Here is a 14612-nt window from a genome sequence, read left to right on the forward strand (position 1 = left end):
GAATAACGATGAAGGATAGAGTCCTGATCCGACTGCAACTCTGAGAAAGAGTCTTAATCCGACTAAAACTCTAAAGTTTTGGCTAAAATGGAAGATTTTGAAAATCAGATGAAAAGGTTTTGAAATCAAGTGAAGGACAAGAATAAAGGATGAAATCATGATAGAGTTCTGATTCGATTAGGACTCTGAGAAAGAGTCTTAATTCGACTGGGACTCCAGAACTTTGGCCAAAAACAAAGGATTTTAATAGGTTTTTTCGAAAATAGGTAAAAATGGCAATAAAAAATAGAGTTCTGATCCAACTAGGACTTTGGAAAAAGAGTCATGATGTAACTATGATTCTGGAAAAAGAGTTCTGATTGGACTGAAATTCTGAAATTTTGGCAAAAAATGATGAGAATGGGCAAAGAATATTACTACATCTGGTTTAAAATCAGAATGGAGTTTTGAAAAGGTTTTAAAAGATGAAAATACAGAGTCCTGATCCGACTAGGACTCTAAAATTTTTGAAATTTTTGATAAATAAAGGGATTCAAAAGCGACACCACCTAAATGGGCCTCATCTGAGAATTGAAATCAATTGAAATTGAGTTTAAAATGAATCCAGATTGTTTTCTGAGGAAAACATTTCAAAATATAAGATCCTGGGGTTTGGCAAATGGCAAAAATATCGATTTAAAACCCAGGTTTTGAAATTGATTTCAAAAGAAGAGTTTTAAAAACTCAAATCTGGATTAATATTTTGAAAACAAGAGTTCTGGATCTCGATAATGAGATGCAATGCTATGTAATGCAATGAAATGACATGTCAAATGCATGCAATGATATTGCAATGATATATAAAATGTAAACACTGGATGAGGGTGAAAATTTGGGGTGTTTACACATGTTTGCTATAGGTACATGTTTGAGCATGCATTTTTATGAATAAATGTTGCATAAATTGATGTGTTTGACATGACCATATTGAATGCTAGTGTAAAATAATAATTGTGTGATCATACACGAAAGCATGAGCGATAGAATAATGTTCATGATAAGATTATGCAAATACCATTATGTATGGATGGATACATTTCATGCTCTCATGAATGAACCATGATTTGTGTGAATGCTATTAATATATGTATATATATACTATGTGTGAGACACATTGTGCATGAAATGCTTGCTTTGCATATTGATTCATGTGGTGAAACAATGCATATATGACTTAAATCCTGTGTGCATAGCTCGAACTACGTAGGAAATACTTATGTTGAGGTTTAGTTGCTTTGTATTATAAAATGTGCATGTTCACGTATGCATGCATAGAACTCATGTTTTGTTTACGCATGCTTTGAGGTTCAATTTACGAAATACAATGTTCCTTGTGACGATGATATGATGCATAGGATAATATGCTTTTATATTATATGATTTAAATGTCACATGATATGAAATTATGAATGCATGCGATAAATATTTAAGTTCAATAGTGAACTATGGTTCATAGAACCTTATTGATTAAATATATAATTTTATGATTTTAGATGCCATATGAAGTGATGTGTGATATGATGCATTTTAATTGTATGCAAACTTGTGCCTGTGATGATGACTATAGACCCTGAGAGTGGTCAATTGTATTAATGCATGTATGACAATAGTTTTCACTGGATATGGTACTCGTTGAGGAACTGTTCTCAAAGGATTCTTTGTGAGGGTGCGCATGACCAGATCAGGTAATCCGGTTAGAGCAGTAAGTCCATGTGAGGAAGTGCATTGTTTAAGAGTATGTAGCCCGCGAAGACGGTATATTCCTGTGAGGGAGTGTATTGTCCAAGACTAGGCAGGTCATTCATCTAAGGCGGTAACTCCTTGTGAGGTTATCCATTTTCTAGATCAGGTGATCCGATGTGGATCTTATAAATCCTTATTATGAATAAATGAAATGTTATAATGAATTATAATGATCTTCTAAGTTTATTGAGATAGCCAATTATGAATCTATACATTTGACTTTTCTATTGTAGTATGAGTATATGTTAAACTCATATGTGAGAATTAGATCCTTATTGATTTTAGATCTTGCTATGAGGTTATGATTGTAATGTCTATGTTAGTGTATAGGTGAATGATACATCACGCTTACATAGTTTTGTTGTAAATGATTGCATTATGATTGTCTGATTTAAATATATCACGCCTATATATCATAATTGATGTGTATTATGAATATCTAACTTACTTAGGAAGTATATGTGTGTTTCACGCTGGCATGGTCAAATATAATTTGACCTATTGTTTATAAGAATTATGAATGCATATGAAAATGATACAATGACCTGAATGTCTTATATGCATGTATATATTCAAGCTATAACTTGTACGTCTTGAATATATATAAATTATGCCTTATGATGTGACTTTATGTTGAATTAAATATTAAGTGATGAAATGCTTTTAAATGCCTTATGTTTAAATGCTTGAATAGATGACTTATGGGATGTTGTCCCCTTGTCTGTCACTTGATGATTGATGAATAATATATCATGTTTTTACCTTTGGATGTTTGATATGTTTTTTTTAAGTTTGAGTTTCTCTACCAGACTATAGCAATTCTGGGCTCATTTTATGGGGGACAGGTAATGCAGGTAAAGTATGATGAGTAGTTGGAGCGAAGGACTGGTCGAGCTGCATCCTTGAGGGTCCACTCTTACCTTGTAATCTTAGTAGACATGATCTTTTTGTTTTAAGTACTTGATCATGTAGATATTGAACTATTATTTTTATACTCTGATTTGAAATAAAATTAAAACTCTTTACATTTTTGTCTTATATTATACGTGGTTTAAAATGTGTATATCACGTACATTTTGTTTTGATTGATATCTTTAGTATAACTCCGCCCAAAGTCTTACCATTTTTTAAAATTGATTCTGCATTATAGAATATGATTTACTTATACTTATAAAAAAAAGTAGGTCTCAAAATTTAAATATTTGAACAATAATTAAGGTTAAAATTTTGGGGGCATTACAAACCTGGGGACTACCTTGAACCTTGAGATTTGGCCCAATTTTAATATTTGCGGGTTTTATGCAAGATGAAACTTAAATGTGTTGCATTAAGTATGGACATGCATTCAAAAGCAATGATTAACATTTAGACAAAAAGTCACTCATGAAATTTGTATTGATTCATGCATCGATTAAGCTTTAGTTTATAATGACCCCAACTCATCCTTGTTGAAAAGTGAAAAAAAAAATTAATAATTGCATATACCAAAACCCAAGGATCCGAGGCCTCACAGACTTAACAACATTTCAAACCACAAGTAATCTTTACATTGAACTAACAAATCAAATAGCTAACTTTATTAATCAATAAATCAATGTTTGAAAACAAAATTAAATTAAAGCATAAAATCTTAAAGTCATATTGTTTAAGAATAACATAACTAAGTTGTGCGATCTTGTAGACTCCTTGATGCAGTCATCCTCATTACTGAGCTTCAGGTCCTGTGAAAAAGCATATGAAGTACTGGGTAAGAATCAAAGATTCTTTGTACGAATTTCTCTAAAAATCTAAATAGGCAAAAAATAGCATAAATCAAATTCATGCAAGTATTCAGAGGAAATATAACGACAACAATCTCATAAACAATTTACTATTGAAGTATTTGAAAGCAGTTGTCATTCAATAACAAGTTATCACATGAAATAGAAATAAGTAGAAATGCATGAACTAATGCAAAAGAGTAAATATGCATGATTTCAATGCACATGTATGAACAATTTATTAAGTTATTATCAGAGTTTTCTTTTGCATGCATGTCCCTATTAAATGCATACAAGTTTAGTTTCACTTTTCATTAAACCCGTGGATACTCAAAATGGGTACCATAATTCTCGAAGTCCAAGATAGGTTTTTAGTTATAGCTTAACACACAATTTGTATTTTATATTGGGTTTCACATTTGTTTCTTTATCGATATCAGGAATCAATATTATTCATCGAAACATTAAAAATTAACATCTAATATAGGGACACCAGGAAAATCAACACTCACTGATGTCACTTTCTTGGTATATCAATAATAGCAGTTGTGTCTACAATACCACCCTCAGGCAAAGTAGCTGAAAACTCCCTAAAATCGTTGTCATGAGGCAAACTACAATATCAGGTTTAAGGGCACAAACGCACACAGTGTTTTAATATCCTCACAATTTTCCCCAAACCGTCATCCAAGATTCTCACACTGTGGAAGGGACATCTAGGAACAAAAAGTATTAATTACATTGTTTATCTTTTTAACAAAAGTCAAATTCTCTACATGATAATCTTTTTGCAAATCAATATGTAAAACACAACACGGGACCTATCCAGCCACAATTTTAACAGTATAATTAATTTAGAAAGTCAATAATATCAAGAGTGAATTTTGCAATACATAAACCCTAATCTTCAAACAACACATGTTCATAGCCCACATGGCCTACAATGGTTCACATCTGACCACCGATGCATCTTATATAAAATCCTCAGTGAACATGCGCACACACAACTATTGAAACATGTCTACAATGCACATTCATTCATACATAATAAGAATGTACATACAAAATAAATTACATATACATTCAAACAAATGCTTGCAACATGCATTTTTCTTTCATGATTCATCTCATGATAACATCCAATCATGCACATGATCATGTTAATGCAACATCAAAATAACTTTAAAAAGTACATGTTCATGATATGCACATCTATGTAAACATTATATTTATTTGAGTGATCATCCATAACCAATAAACATTCTTGTCATTCATGTAACCAATTTGGGCATGCTCGGGATATAGAACATAACCTTTGAGTCATACTTATGCTGCCATGATACATAGGACATCATTAGCATGTTGTTGGCAGCATGTTTCTCATGCAGAAAACATATAGCCAAAAGCAGTGGACAGCGGACAATGTTGCACCTAAATGTGCAACATTTCTCTACCCTATAACAGCCCACCGAAAATGATTAAATCACATATATAAAGATGTTGGGCAGACCTTACACGAGTCAAATTAAAGGCCAAGAATAAAAAAACTTAAAGTAGCCTGGACATATCTGAATCAAATTTGTCCACACTATGTAATATATATATATATATATATATATATATATATATATATATATATATATATGCAATCATCTCCCAAAAAGTTATTACACGACTAACAAAATTTTCAGCATAACATGTATCAATGACATTCGATCAAACATGGCCATGACAGCCACCAAAATAGAAGAAAACAATAGGCTAGAGGTACATGGCTGATGCATAGTCTTATTAGCTACTAAAATGTAGAAACACCATTGAAAAAAGCAACATTACTATGAATAGGAACCAAGTACATCATTTGTTGTGTTTTCAGTGCAGCAACATGTTGTGTGCTGGTAGGTAAGATGCTATCAGCAGCATGTTGCTGCCATAAAAATTCAGAGCAACACATTGTTGATAGCAGCTTGTGCATGCCAAGATTTTTTTTGCAGCATGATGATGCCAGAAACAGCCATTCCCTTATTGTCAATCATGTGGCAATACTAGGCTAGTTTTGACAGTCTATCATTGTCTAACAAAAGACTTGATACAACATAAACATGATAGTTTTCGACAACACTTTATCATGAACATAGATAGTGCTGGAATGGAAAATAAATCTGTTGAACAGTAAAGAAAAAAGCATTCAATATGATAGTTCAAACATTCAATATGACAGCTATCAAGAGCATATTGAATATGACAGTTCAGAAAAAAAAAAAAAAGAATACAATATCTCAAAAAAAAATCATATGACAACTATTAAGAACACAGTCTAGTCAGATTCGCATGAAAGAAATTTCAGCAGATCTGGACCAAATATGCGCACCTAGGTAATTGGCAAATCTATCTAGATCTGTCCACATGTTCTGTTGGACAGATCTGTCTACATGTACAGTTAGACAGATCTGTCCACATAGACACGTGGCAGATCAGAACTTATGAAAATATATATATTGTGTCCATTTGTTATATATATATATATATATATATATATATATATATATATATCACATGAACAATAATGAAATCACTAAATCTGATTCTCTTATTGCATTCATATGTACTTTTGCTATACATATACAGAAAATCATCATGCATATTAAATTTGTACATCAAATAGTCTCTACATGTTCAATGCATTGTCGAACAGATCTGTCCACATGTTCTGTCAGACAGATTTGTCTACATGTATAGTCAAACAGATCCATCCACATGTACACGTGGCAGACCAGAACTTATGAAAATATATACAGTATCTGATCATGCATACATTTGGAATTTTATTCATCTTTATGTATGCATGACCCGTGTTAAAATCGCTTTAAAAACTCATTTTTATCGTTAGTTTTGAGAAGCCGCATTGAAAATGAATTTATCAAAAAATCGCGTATTTCAAAGCTTGCCCTGCATTTTTCAACATTTTATTTAATTTAAGATTTTTTAATTAGTGTTTTGATTAGTTTAGAAGAGTTCAAGTAGGAGTCCTAGTTAGTTTAGAAAGTTTGGTTTTATGAAACACATTTTTCAAAAGACCCTTTTTGGAAATTATTGAAAAATTATCGGACTTGTTTTGAAAAATGTGTTTTAACCTAATATTCTAATGTAAATAGTCATGTCAAGGGCTGGAAACATGTTTTTTCCAGCATCCCTCTTGCTTCCCCTCCTTGCCTCCCTCTTCTCTCTCTCCCTTGCTTCTCCTCTCTCTTTTGTCGATTTTTTTCCCTCCTTGTTCTCTTGTTCTTCTTTTTCTTCCTCTTTTTCTTCAAGCTTCGAACCCTTTCGTCATCAGCAACTTCTTCTTCTTCATCGAGGAGGCGTGCGTTCAGCTGGGATCAACCATTCTTCTCTCAACCAGTCCGTCGGAAGTGAGCCGCGCAGGTGAGCTTCTTCTCCCCCATCTCCGTAGCGTAGAGTATTCTTGTGTTTAATTTTTCTTTTATTGTTTTAGGTAGTAGAGCAAAAGAATAGATTTTCTTAGTGGTGTCTTTCTTTTCTTCATTACCTTGTTCATCCAGTTGCTATTTTTTTTTTCGTCATAGGTTTATTTGAGTCGATCAAGTGGAGATCTAGGTTTTTACAAAAGAAAAATATAGTGTTTCAAGCTGTAAAAACTTGTTTACCTAACAGTGTCAACCACACATACAACGTGTGATTGATGTTGTTGGGCATACAACAGCGTTATTTGATTTGTTTTGTTTTATTGCATTGACTTAGCTGCATTAGTTAGTCATTATTTAAATGTTGCATTAGTTTTTTTTAGTGGATTCATTACATTGATTCATCATTATATTAGTTCGTTATTTGTTAAAGGCATTAGTTATTTATTAGTTCGTTGTGTTAGTGCTCTTGTCCACCATTGTTGACAGCCAACGTGATGGACGCATATTATATTTTTTTTATTTCTTTGTTCAGCCGGTGTAGTCTTTTACATGTAGCATTGTTTTCGTTAATAAAATTTTGATTATTATTAGTAAGTCTTTGCATATAGGATCTTAATTTGTTTTAATTTTCTTGAATCAACATCCTTTGCCTTGGTATTTCTGTGTTAGTTAGTCGTTGTTCCACATATCAGTTTCAGCAACTCATTGTATTTAGTGTTTATTCTGTTTGCATTAGTCTTAGTTTATTAAATTTTTAGTAGCATATGGCATTAGACGTAGTTGCCTATTTGATCAAGTTGTTAAGTCTTGGTTAATAGTTAACATATATTTCATTAACTAGTTATTATCTTAGTCAGTTCACTCATTGTAGTTGTGTTACATTAAACATTAGTCATCTCATTACATTAGACGTAAATTTGATTAGTTTCCTAGCCTAGTACTATTAATATACATAGTCACATAAATATAATTATATTGATGGTAACAGTCATTTTCCTATTCAATAGAAGTAAGTGATTTCCCCAAACATTGAGTGTTTCCACCGTATAGGTTCACTGTTAACTTCTTTATGTTGTTGTAGGTTAGTGTCATCTTATTTCCATAACTTATTTCATTCATTATTTTTCTAGTATTAGTTTACTAGTAGCCATTCGTAGCTTAATTCATTGGATATTCTAGTGTGCGTCATCAATTCATTTTTTTAGCCGTGGAGCATGTGAGTTGTTTTAAGTTTTATAGATTATTTTAGTAGTTGTTTCGTTAATTCATTTGATTGATTTAGTTAATACACCTTGATTTCATTAGCTTAGTTAATCTCTAGAATTAGCTTCTTGAATTCGTATTGGATAGTTTTCTTTTTCATTGTCTTTTAATGTAGTTGTTATAATTAGTATTATAGTTGGTTTATATTATTCATTCATGTTTTTATGATTTTTCATCATATTTCCTGTTGATATTCTTGTAGATTTCTTATTTCTGCTTCGTGTTTTGTTTTTGTGTTTTGCAGAAAAGCGTTGGAACGTGCGGTAGAGCCTTTTTTGTGCCCTAAAAATACCATGTGAGGTCCCCTCAAGCCCTCATAAGTGCCCTCAAGGAATCCTCAGAGAACCCTTTAGCAAACCATACAAAAATGTTCAACCTAAGTACCTAAAGGGTACACAGAGGGAAGGTTAAAGGGAAGCAAATCAATCAAGAAGACTCAGAGCACTGAAGACCTTTCTTTTAGTCTTAGATTAGGAATTTAATTCTTCTATTTATTAATTGGGCATGTAATAAAATCATTTATTTATTTTGTTTAAGCCCTCTACGTAGGGTTGTACTCCCTTAGTTAGTTAATTATTGAATTAATTCTTTTTATTTTGGCAATAAAGAGTAGTCTAGCTTATGTGTTTGAATACAAGTATTTCTTGTTCCCTGATATCGACCCAGACTCCACCACTCGTGCGAGCCGGTTTTTATTATTTGGTGTATGGCTTTCACTTAGTTTTCATTAAAAATATTATTTTAAAAATTATTTTCCAAAACTCACACCAGTATTCATTTGTTATATATATATATATATATATATATATATATATATATATATATATATATATATATATATAACATGAACAATAATAAAATCACTCAATCTAATTCTCTTATTGCATCCATATGTACCTTTGTTATGCATATACATAAAATTAACATGCATATTAAATTTGTACATCAAATAGTCTCTACATGTCAATGCATGATTTAAATAGATCGATAGGTATAAAATCAGAATTTTTGGCACATAGTGAAATTCGCTTTTTATAAAAAGTAAATCCATATTTATATATATTTGAAATCATGTATATATATATATATACTCATAGAAATCAGATTTTTTTTCACCAAAAATATCACATAAATCTGATTTAGGCTATTTCTCCCCGTTTGAGTTAATAGAGGAACCCATACCTTCGATTAAAGATGGAAAAAGCGCAAAAAAAATGTCGGATGCCTGAAATGGAAGATCTTATTTTTCTTCTTCTTCTTCCTTCTCTTTTTTTTTCTTTCTTTCTTTCTTTTCTTTCTTTTTCCTTCTTCCCTCTCTCTCTCTCTCTCTAGAAAACAAAATCTAGATAGAGGGGTGAGTTAGACCCTTTTATAATTTTTTTTTGTTCTTTTAGAGAGAGGATGACATCCCTTCTGGAGTCCTTCTATAGAAGATAGAGTTCTACAAAATGTAGAACTCTATCTCTCTCTAGCTACTCATATATATTCTCTTATTTTATTTTATTTTTTTTACTATTTTACTTTAACCACATTTGAGCGCTTCTAGAGGGTGACACCCCTCTCTAGAATCCCTACATAATAGGTAGAATTCCATAAATGTAGAACTTTGTCGTATCCAAAATAAATTTTTGAAATTAATTAATTAATTTTTAATATTTAATTATTTATTAAATAATAAATTTTTAAAAAGTTTCATAGGGTGTCTTTCCCCTCTAGGAGCCTTTTTAACATGAAATTTTACTCAATTAACTTTTATATTGAATTTAAAACTTTAAATTAATTGGACTTGGATTTTGGATATGGATTTGAATTTAAGATCCAAATTCATATCCAATATCCATATGGATCTCAGCCTTGACCATATCCTAATTAATATGGGTCTTAGACTAGGTCAAGATCCATATCAACTTGGATCATATGGATCGAATCTGATTCAATCTCGAACTGGTCACATCGAAGTGGATCATTTTTTAAAAAATACGGTTTTTGGGTCAACCATAGCCCGAATTTAGAAAAATAAAATATCAATGTTTTCAGGGTTTTTAGATGCATCTAATGATATATTATCTGAATTTTGCCTCCGAATTTTGCTCGATTTTAAAGGTCAAAAATAAAAAGTTTTACTAAATCTTAATTGGCTCGTTTAGGTCTTGTCAATGGGTCTTGGGTCATGCCCAAACTCAGTTAACACCACATAAAATTAAGGATTTTATCAATTTTACCAAAACACTTAGCCAAATTTTCTGAAATCTCAGAATTTAACATAGTAGAAAAATGCACGATATTACATGGTCCATGCATCCACTTTGATTGATGTGACATGCAAATTGTGACTGCCTGAAATTAAATTGGTTTATATTGCAAGCTTGAAAAAAGTGTGAATTGTGTGTTAAAGCTCTCTTAAACTTATGTTTGATTTAATGTATGCTTCTTTCTTTACTGTGGGGATTTTGAGAGAGTATCGTATGAGAACTTCGGTTTTTACTCCATTTTTAGAAAACCTTTTTCAGGTGTTAAGATTCAGTCTTAGCTGAGCAAGGTAATGGAGGAACCGGCTTGCTGGAGAGGATGAGGATTTATGATTTGATGGTCTGGATTCTAACTGCTATAGGAGTTGAATATTTTTTAAAGTTGTGAAATTTTAAATTTGGGTTATTAAGTCAAATACATTTAGTTTAAATTTACATATTTAACTAAATTTATGTTTTGGAATAGATGTTGATTTGGTAAGTATAAAATATGTAACGTGCCTCAGATCCATGGGTTATCTTTCTGCAATGAATTAAAACATGTATTAGTTAAAAAAATAAAATTTATACATTTTTTCAAGGGTTAGTTTGGGGTCATTATAAATACCCTTTATGGTCTCAGTTATCCAATCGTTGAAACAGTCATAGCCAAACCATGCCAAAAAATAAATAAACCTGCAAAAATGAATTAACAAATATATGCAAAAAATGAGTTAACAAACATATTGATAAAAGCGAGTACATTATTATAAGTAATATTATCATATTATTTATATGGCATTCTCATCTACACAATCTGTGGACCGTGAGGAATTCTACAACTTGATCACCTTCTCTTTCATGTTAATTCCTCAAATAACCCAGTGGTAGTTGCCCCAATTGACATGAATTAAGAATTGCAACATAAATCAAGTTTAAGGTCATTGTGCACGTGAAAATTTAAGTTTTGTAAGTATGCAAAGTTGTCCAATGAATACCATGTCAACTTCAAAGAATTGATACAGAAACTCACCTATATCAATTCTTTGTCCTTTAAGCACCCAATTGCCCCATCTTGTTGTCCTTTAGTTGTGATCATTTGCTATTAACAGAAAAGGTTTACCCGTTAATTTTTATTAGTCAGAAAAAAAATAACATAAACATCATTTTTCATACTAAAAAAAATGAGATAAGGTAAAGGGTTTTTGGCAGTTTCATTCATCTTTTCATGTCTTTATTGTGGTATATTCATGTTAGATTCAAATGAGTTTACATACAAATATAACAAAAGTACAACTATACAAACGTGCTAATGTAACACTTACGTCACTTGCCAACAAAATTTTTTAGCCAAATTTATACTCTTTAAGCTCTTTTATTTTATGTTGCATAGCTTCTCCTTCCCCGTTAACCTATTTTCAACATAAATTGAAATTGTATATAAACAAACATATATATATATACATACATACATACATACAGTAGAACAAATATACACAAATGACTTGGGACATTGATTACACTTCAAGCACTATAATTGGTTTCTTTGTTGAGGGTAGGGATAGAATTTTGATTCTCTTTATGTCATGTTTTCCTTTATGTTTATAGATAGAAGATATAAGACATTTGAGCAATTCATTAAAAAATACTAGATAAATTCAAATAAGTAATTCATTAAACTACTCTTAACAATTCTTATATTTTACAAAGCATACGTACTCTAACATAACTAAAAAACATCCATATACACTAAAGATCAACCACACAACATATCATTTATCTAATGAAAATAACATGTGAGAAAACATTATCCATATATACTTCATACATTCAATTAACATAATTACCTACAACAACCACTCTGAAAACCCTTATTCTATGCTTGTGCACAGTAACCCTAGCCTCATTACACCAACATAAAAATATTTTATATTAACTAAAGGACAAGTAAACAAACATAAATCATCTATAACATAAATAAATATATACATATAAAAAATTATAAATGATAAATATGATGACAAATATTAAATAAAACATAAAAAAACATTCACAACAACCAAACACAAATATGCATGGAGCTAATAAATGCTCACATCTATAAATAAAAAAATGTTTGGAATGAAACAACACAAATACGCAAGAGGCTATGAAACCCACCTTTCAATCCTAAGAAGTCGATAGGAAGGATACCGAAACTTCGTCGAAATGCAGCAAAAAAAAATCGTAAGAATCACCACTATTACACAAAAATCATCGCAAGAAGAAAGAGAAAATGTTGAAAGTTCTAGAGGAAAAAGGTTTTAGGTTCTTTTAAAAATAAACGAGAAAAAAAAACATGAAAAAAAATGACTTTATATATGATTCAGCAAGCATGCGAATGTAAAAAAATTAGCATGACAAAAATTTGCGCATGTCACCCCTTATTTGTGAATCTCCTTGAGTTGCTTAATTGAAATATGCATGTTTATGTGCAAACTTCAAAAATAGTGAAATATTTGTAAAGTTTCAAGGTTTGTCAGATATTGAGTTTATCAGGATGTTCGCAAATATGATTATGTAAACTTCATGATGTCCGCAAAAAAAAATTATCTTAAATAAAAGTTTATGATACCTGATGAACAAAGCAATATATAACACGAACTTCGTGAGTTTCACACATGCAAATGATAAAAAGGTCCTAATGAAGTTGGCTGTATGCAATTTTAAATATGGGGCAGATTTTGGCAAATTATAGGGGTTTTGGGAAACACAATTTTTTCAGTCATTTTTCATTTGTTAAAATCATATTCCCTATTCCTAAAACACAGTTCTTGGTCCTTATTTTATCCATAAAGCGAGCACTAACACGGTTTTTTTTTCCTGTTACCACATGAAACATGGTGCTTTAAATGTTCTGAGCTGAATGCCTGGCGTGCAATCAGGTGGCGACTATGTGCAGATATCTCCTGCTGCATCACTGAGATCGGAATTGAGTACATATGTATTTCAAGATTTCTAAACCACTTTATCACAAACCAAGGTTCCAAATTTCGAGAAAAAACATCTCCCACATAAAAGCTATCAATAAGGCTTGAACTGCACCGAGTGCACATGTTGTCCAAGAAAAGCACAAGCCGGGACACATTATGTCAAAATGCAACCTCGTGATGCATGGGCCTGGAAAAGGACACTCCATATCCTTCTCTGCTTTAAACTACAATTTGTCGATAACATCATCATTAAAATGGCCAATTGCTTGGTGCAATGGTAAGGTGCTCAGGCTGTCAGCATGGAGACGTTGGTTCAAGCCCTAAGGATGGCCTCGTCTTGCAAAAACGTAGAAAGTTAGGACCAAACCCTTGTGCATCCCTCTCCAGCACCCCAAAGTCGGGGACTGCACTGGGTGTGGCCCTTTAATAATGTCTTCATTTACACAGTTAATAGTTAGGAATTCAAGACTCCACAGGTGCTGTGACTGTGTGATATCAATGGAAATAACTCTTACAAGTCTGTAACACCTCACCAGAATTTTGTAGGGACTTGCCAGCATCAACGTTCCTGTTCTCAGTCTTTACACTATCGCCCCACTTGAGAACCAGACTCAAGAGCCTGTGGATCTGTAAACACTTGCAAATCTGCAGGAGTTTCTGGAGATTTTAATGCATGAAGACTTTGAGATTTCCCTTCATGCTCCATGCTAATACATATTCCATGTCTATGCTGTGATAGCAGATCATACTACCCAGACGCCCTTTTTCCACTGAACCAGCCAACAATTTCATCATCACCATCACTCAAATTGCTACGACCATTGTCATTTCTCCAACCTATCAAGCCATCGATTTCTGACCTATGGTTAACTTCATCTTGTGCCATTACAGCCTCCACATTTCTCCTATTCCAACCCATTGACATCACACTCTTACCACCACGCATGGGAAAATCCTTAAACTTGAAAACTTCATGCTCCCCAGTATCCCAAAATTCATTATCAGTCGCTTCACCTTCATTTTTCACAAAAGTCATCCTGGATCCTCGACGATAATCAGGCTGTTCGCTTTGAAACCGCCCAAAACTGACAAAAGAGCATTCAGTTTTTGGTCTTTTCCAGCCACATTTCAAGCACACCATGTTTCTCCTAAAGTTGATATAATTGCACCTGTAAAGAATGC

General features: G+C 32.1%; 1 protein-coding gene across 1 annotated transcript in view; it reads right to left on the reverse strand.

Annotated features, from left to right (window-relative positions):
* Positions 1-14178: 14178 nt before the first annotated feature.
* LOC149846980 (uncharacterized) overlaps positions 14179-14612 on the reverse strand; it is a 40219-nt gene continuing 39785 nt past the window's right edge. Inside the window, exon 6 of the mRNA XM_089992980.1 lies at positions 14179-14599. Within this exon, the coding sequence (XP_089849106.1) occupies positions 14179-14599 (421 nt within the window). The remainder of the gene's footprint in view (positions 14600-14612) is intronic.

The sequence above is a fragment of the Nuphar pumila genome, chromosome 2 (assembly GCF_984573655.1).
Source record: "Nuphar pumila chromosome 2, dmNupPumi1.hap1.1, whole genome shotgun sequence".
Lineage (NCBI taxonomy): Eukaryota > Viridiplantae > Streptophyta > Magnoliopsida > Nymphaeales > Nymphaeaceae > Nuphar > Nuphar pumila.